Genomic DNA, 6,730 nt, shown 5'->3' on the forward strand with positions numbered 1-6,730 from the left:
CGGGCCGGAGGGCGGCGGGGCGCGCTGCATGACCCCGCCACCGCCTTCCCCACCCCGGGGAGCGCAGGTCGAGGAGGACCCCACTGACTACGAAGAGTTTGAGGACTTCTCGAGTCTGCCCGACACCCGCAGCATCGCCTCGGACGACTCTTTCTACCCTTTCGAGGACGAGGAGGAGCAAGGCGTCGAGAGCGCGGAGAGCGTCCCGGAGGGCGTCCCGGAGGCGGCCACCCTCCTGCGCGCCGCCTGCGCCAACAACGTGGGGCTGCTGCGGACGCTGGTGCGGCGCGGGGTGAGCGTCGAGGAGGCGCAGGAGACTGACCGCAACGGCCGGGTAAGCGGGCGTCCCCGCAGGATTTGAGCACCCCACTGCCCCGCTCCCTTCCTCCCAACCACATCCCCGTGCCTCCCAGGTCCTGGCTCCGGACGCGTCCATTGGTCACTCAGCCGCCGCCCAGAGCCCCTTTTCGCCGCTGTTTGGGAGCGCGGTGTGTGGGGTGCCCTAGGTGGCCTCCCCGTCCCAGGCTGGGGGACGCGGTGCAGGGAGGGAGCAGTTTGCTCTGCCCGCGGTGGCAGCGCGGCAGGAAACGCCAGTCCGGCGTCCTCACCCCATCTCCTTCTCGTTTACCGGCCCCCAGGGACCTCCTGACTGAATTCGCGCTGGCGGCCAGTGCTGCAATCTAGGATTGGCTTTTTGCGGGGTTTCTTCAACCCGGTCCCCTCCTGATCATTACCTTTCCCCAGGCCCCTGGCAGGAGACCATTCCTCCTCGCCTGCAGGAGACAGCCCCTCCTGCCCAGCGCCCCATTTGTCCCCTGGGCCCCTCGCGCTGCCCTTGTTCTAACACGCTGGGGCTCAGATCGGCTCCTCCAGTCGCAGTGATTAGGACGCAACAGTTTATTCCCTCGCCGGGACAGCTTGGTCCCCTACCCCACCTCCGCTGAGCCTTGTGGCCCGCGCCGCGACCAGCCAACGTGATCTCTGACTGGTCTGTCCGCACGGTCACCTCCGCGAGCCAGAGACAGCCGGGGCTCCCCAGAGGCAGGGCCTGGGGAGAGCCCCAGAGCCGCGGGGGTAGGGCACTCGGGTAGGGCAGGCGGCGTGGAGGCAGGCACAGGCTATCCATTCGTTATGACCAGACTCAGAGAAAGCAAGAGATGTTTAGAAAAGAAAAGAAAAAGTTGGCTTAAGAAGACCTGAGAAGGACTGGCTGGTGGAACACCTTCCACCAAGCAAAGCACTTCAAGGGAAAACTGCAGAGTGACCATGGTGGCCAAGTGCCCATTAGTCTGTGCTCAGTGGGCCAATGGCAGCGTTCTCACCTGATTTTTATATTCCCCAAGGTACCTTGTAGCTGCAGATGCAGCCTAGCACAAATGCAAATGCTTTTGCTCGGGAGCCTGCAGCTGATAGAAAACATGTGCTTTCACTTGGGGATCTGGGTGACCTTGTGCCTTTGGTTTATCCTGCAGTGGGTGGGGCAGGTGGTTTGCCCTGACTGTGGTTTGGGCTGGGCTTAGGTGGATGGGAAGCCCTTGAATGTTACTTTCTGCTTGTACTACATTGCCCCGTGATTCCATTACCTCCACCTGGTCCCTCCCACAGCACGTGGGAATTCAAGATGAAATTTGGGTGGGGGCGCAGCCAAACCATATCACACAGCATTTGAACTTGGAGGAAGGGTCTGCACTTGTCATGTGTTAGGCAGTGAGACCAGACGTGGGGTCCCCGTGGGTAGCATCACCTGGAGCCCTGTAGTTCCTGCTGCCGTTCCCCTTGCAGTGCCACCTCCCCCAGCCCCGGCGACAGATGCCCTGGCTGGCATGTGATTAGGGCTTGGAGCCCCTCCTGAAGTCCTAGGGCCTGTTTCTCAAGCTGTACATTTGGTTTAACTATGAGTTTTCAGGCCCAAATGTGTGTCTCAGAAACCTTGCTTTCTGGAAGCCGGTATGGGGACCAGCTTTAAAGGAAGCCCCACCAAGCTCATAAAGGAACAGGTGGGGTGGGTCTCTCCTGCTTCCTGGGCAGCCTGGTTGTCTCCAGTGGGCTGGAATGGGCACAGGAGGGGCCTGGCTCGCCCAGTCCCCACTCTAGGGCACCACTGGGCTCAGCTTTATATAATGTTTGCTTTAGGGGCAAAACATAAATGTTTGAAAACAGCTGCTTTGGAGAAAATTGACAGCAACGTAAACCATCGCCAGGGGCTTGAGCCTAACAGACTGAGTCTCCAGGCCACACAGCAGAGAGGCAGGGGAGGGCTGTGGTATGGGAGGCTAGCTCCAGCCTCCCAGCAGCTCTCTGCCTCAGTTTCCTCATCTGTAAAATAGGGATAACGGCAGCCTCTCCTCCTAGGATGTGAGCATAAAATGGCTTAGTACCCACCGGGCTCTGAGAAGTCCTGGCCCCAGGCCTGTGTTCACCATCTTGTTTCTCATTCACCTGCCTTCTCTTGGCTTGGAAGAGAGCACCTTCCAGTTTTATTTTGTTTTGTTTTGTTTTTTTGTCTTCTGCCAGGCAAGGCTTTTTCTCTCTCTGCTTTTCTTCCCCCTTGATTACAGCAGAAGTGGAGACTTTGTTTCTCTGTGTCACGTAAAAGAATGATGTAGGCCCGTACATAGCCTGCTAACTTAAAGACCCCTGGACTCCTTCATCTTTGGACCAGAGGGAGCAAGACCTGTGTTCTGTGCTTTGGGGGGTGAGTGGGGGGAGTGAGGCAGGAGCCTCAAGGCTGTTAATCAGACATCTTCCTGAAAAACAGCTGAAAGACTCAAGTGTGGCAAAGCCCTGATGGCCCGCTCTGTGGTAAATGCAGTGAGTCATTGCGAAAGTTTACTGCAAACCTACTGTGCTCCCGCTAGGTGCTTTAGCAGACTCAAAGCTGAATCTAGCAGTCCCTGCCTTTGAGAGTCCTAGCCTTTTAGTGAGGAAAAGAACTTGCAGAGGAAGAGCAGCTAGCTAACACCTAGGAAACTGGGAGATGGACTGCTTTTCGCATGATGGTGTCCAGTCTCCCCGACGGCAGCATGGCTCGCTCCCTCACTGCCTGCAGGCTCCTGGTTTAAGGGCACCTTCCCTGGGATGCTTTTCTGTTTCCTCTCCAAGCCTATAGAACCTGAAAGCTGAACAAGGGTAATGTAGGCATTCAGACATTGAGGGCTGAAATTATAAATAGGATGATCGTTTAGAGAGCAGGTGACGTTTGGGCAGAGATGGTATCTAGGGGAAAGAGGAGTTAGACAGAGGGAACAGTGTGTGCAAAGACTGGGGCGGGAACCTCGTTGGAGCCTGATCTCCAAGCTTATCATGATTAGTGACAGTGAAAACCTTAACGAAGGCCTGGACAGCTTTGGTGCAGTGGAGGGGTAATTGCATTAATGACAGAATGACAGCTCACAGGTACAGCCCACAGCCAGCCTTCTAGGAGGAAATGATCTCAAAAGGCGTCTAAACTTTTCTGGGACATGCTTGTTGAGCTCTTCATCTCTGGGCATTTAAGAAGGGAGCTTTGCCTGAGCTGACAGGCATTCCATTTGGTCTGGGTAACTAAGGGTCAGATGTGTTTTGTTTAAGAAAATGCATTCTCTCCTGCCTCCTGAGATTGACAGGATGTTGGATGTGGCTCAGGACACCATTTTCCTTCTAAAATATTTATTGCTCTAAAAGCATTGCATGATTTAATATGCAACATGTAAATATTTGTCAAATAATTGCCCAGAAACATTCAAAGGGTGCTCCTGATGTCATCTGGGTTTATGGTTGTTTTGTTCCTTCTGACTTGAGGCAGTGAAAGCTGCCATAATTCTTTTTCTTAATTCTTCTCTTCCACTTATTATCACCTGAAGTTCACCTTTATGGCCTTGGTGGCTCTTGAGATGACAGTGAAAACAAACAAAGTGTGCTGTTTTAATTGTTGCAGAAGAGCAGTTTAAATGTCAGACAGCTCTTGGACTTAATTAGGCCCAAATACGTGTTCAATTGAAAATATTGCACTCCTGTCTTGATGGGATTCTGCTTCTGCATGTTTGTGCTTGTTTGTTTTTGAGGCTGAGTCTTACTCTATCACCCAGGCTGGAGTGCAGTGGCGAAATCTCTGTTCACTGCAACCTCCGACTCCTGGGTTCAAGTGAATCTCCTGCCTCAGCCTCCCAAGTACCTGGGATTACAGGTGTGTGCCACCACGCCTGGCTAATTTTTGTATTTTTAGTAGAGATGGGGTTTCACCATGATGGCCAGGCTGGTCTCAAACTCCTGACCTCAAGTGATCCTCTTGCTTGGCCTCTCAGGTTCTGGGATTACAGGTGTGAGCCACCATGCCTGGCCCGCTTCTGCATATTTAAATTTCCAGGGTCTCTTGGTGATGGGTTTTCCAAAGGCCCCTCCATTGGTTTGTTAGGTCAGCAAAGCCCACATCACACCCAGTGTGGGTGTTTCCCTTTACTCTTGAGGTGTTTAAAATTAAAACTTAATTTTCATAGATTTATAGCTATGATCAGGGCTTTATCTTGAAATGTATGTAAGAAAATTTTATTTTTATTTTATTTTATTTTTTTATTTTTTTATTTGCTTCAAAAAGATTTATAAGCTCCAGAATCACTTTTCCCCTAAAATGAGACTCCAGTTACTGGAACAGTGCTTCATCTTTACCGGGCCTCGGTGCTCATGGCCTGTGTGTGCACTGAAATGGGCTGATTAGCATAGAAAGTGACTTCTCTGGTTCTTGTTAGTTACCACAGAAAGTTAATTCTGGCCTCAGGCCTCTGTATGCTTGCCGAGGGCCTGCAAGCACAAGGGAGAGGTTTGCTTTGCTTTTTAGGAATGTATGTTAGGCTGGGTGTGGTGGCTCCTTCCTGTAATCCCAGCACTTTGGGAGGCCGAAGCAGTCAGATCACTTGAGCCTAGGAGTTTGAGAACAGCCTGGGCAATGTGGTGAATGCCCGTCTCTAAAAAAAATACAAAAATTAGCCAGGCATGGTGGTGGACGCCTGTAGTCCCAACTACTAGGGAGGCTGAGGCAGGAGAATTGTTTGAGCCCAGGAGGCGGAGGTTGCCGTGAGTTGAGATTGCACCAGTGCGCCCCAGCCTGGGCAACAGAACAAAACCCGTGTTTGAAAATAAATAAATAAAGGCATGTATGCTAGTGTTTTAGTTGCATCTCCAGATTTTGAACTGTGAGAAAGGGGATGAGGAGGGCAAATTGAGCAGAATGCTAGACCGGGAGTCTGAGGGGCTGGAGTCAGAGGACTCAGCTGAAGTGGGTTTGGCGGCGGGTGGGTGGTTGGGGTCTAGCAGCAGTAGAGAGGCCCATGTGTTTTTGTTTTGTTTTGTTTTGTTTTGTTTTGAGTTGGAGTCTCGCACTGTCACCCAGTCTAGAGTGCAGTGGTGTGAGCTTAGCTCACTGCAACCTCCACCTTCCAGGTCAGCCTCCAGAGTAGCTGGGATTACAGGCACGCACCACCACGCCCGACTAAGTTTTGTGTTTTGAGTAGAGATGCGGTTGCACCATGTTGGCCAGGCTAGTCTCGAATTCCTGAGCTCAAGTGATCCACCCACCTCAGTCTCCCAAAGTGCTGGGATTACAGGCATGAGCCACTGCACCCAGCCCCCATGTGTTTTTGATATAAGAGTGTCAGTTATCTGTGGCCACAATCATGTTGCCTAACAAATAGCTACAAAATCTCACAGGTGTTTACAACTGTAAATGTTTTGCTGGGGGTGGCCTGGCTTGGCTGATGGAGGCTGGATTTGCTCATTCGCCTGCATTCAACTGGTGGTCAGCTGCGAATGGCAAGACCAAAACAGTCTTAACTGGGAGGACTCATCGTTGCTCCATTTGGTCTCTCATCCTCCAGCAGGCTGGCTCGGCTTGTTTTCCATGGCAGGGGCAGGGTTCCAGGAGAGGAGGCTGAGCAAATATGGCCTCATGATTCTTCAGCTTGGCTGAGGTTCAGTATCACTTCTGCTGAAGCAAGCCGCAAGGCCAAGCCCAGATTCAAGAGATAGGAAAATAGATTCCTCTCAATGCAAAGTCACATAACGAGAGGTGTGGATAAAGGGAGGGGAAGAATTGTAGCCATTTTTGCAGTCGGTCTGCCAGAAAGAGGATGAGACTTTGATAGGGGTTTCCTGATGAGCTCTCCCTCTGGGGCATCTCAGGCTGAACATGTGGTCTGCAGTGTGCTTCTAGCTTTTGAGCTGGGGCTGGGGAGCCGTGGAGTCCCTGGAGGGGAGCTTGAGGTCTGAAGGAGTCAATAGGTTTTGCAGGAGTTGTCTGACTGATGCAGTGTGGCTGCTTTGTTAGGTATTGCTTCTTCATTTTATTTTATATTATTTTGAGATAGAGTCTCACTCTGTTGCCCAGGCTGGAGTACAATGGCATGATCCTAGCTCACTGAGCTTGACCTCCTGGACACAAATGAACCTCCCATCTCAGCCTCCTGAGTAGCTGGGACTACAGGTGCACACCACCATGCCAGGCTAATTTTTATTTATTTTTTGTAGAGACAGGATCTTGCTATGTTGCCCAGGCTGGTCTCAGACTCCTGGCATCAAGCAGTCCTCCTGCCTTGGACTCCCAAGGTGCTGGGATTACAGGCATGAGCTACCATGCCTGGCCTCCTTTATTCTTTTCAATGAGATTCTTTAACAACATGACCCAAATATCTTTTTTTGTCAGTTAGGACTCATTAAAGAAGAGAAAACAGGCATTGAGTTTTTTTTTTTTTTTTTTTTT

At 51.6% G+C, this 6,730-nt stretch overlaps 1 protein-coding gene across 1 annotated transcript in view; it reads left to right on the forward strand.

Annotated features, from left to right (window-relative positions):
* Positions 1–6: 6 nt before the first annotated feature.
* ANKRD33B (ankyrin repeat domain 33B) overlaps positions 7–6,730 on the forward strand; it is a 94,428-nt gene continuing 87,704 nt past the window's right edge. Inside the window, exon 1 of the mRNA XM_011940981.1 lies at positions 7–334. Coding sequence (XP_011796371.1) covers positions 29–334 — 306 coding nt within the window. The 5' untranslated portion in view covers positions 7–28. The remainder of the gene's footprint in view (positions 335–6,730) is intronic.

The sequence above is a fragment of the Colobus angolensis genome, unplaced genomic scaffold (genome assembly GCF_000951035.1).
Source record: "Colobus angolensis palliatus isolate OR3802 unplaced genomic scaffold, Cang.pa_1.0 Scaffold196, whole genome shotgun sequence".
NCBI classification, from domain to species: domain Eukaryota; kingdom Metazoa; phylum Chordata; class Mammalia; order Primates; family Cercopithecidae; genus Colobus; species Colobus angolensis.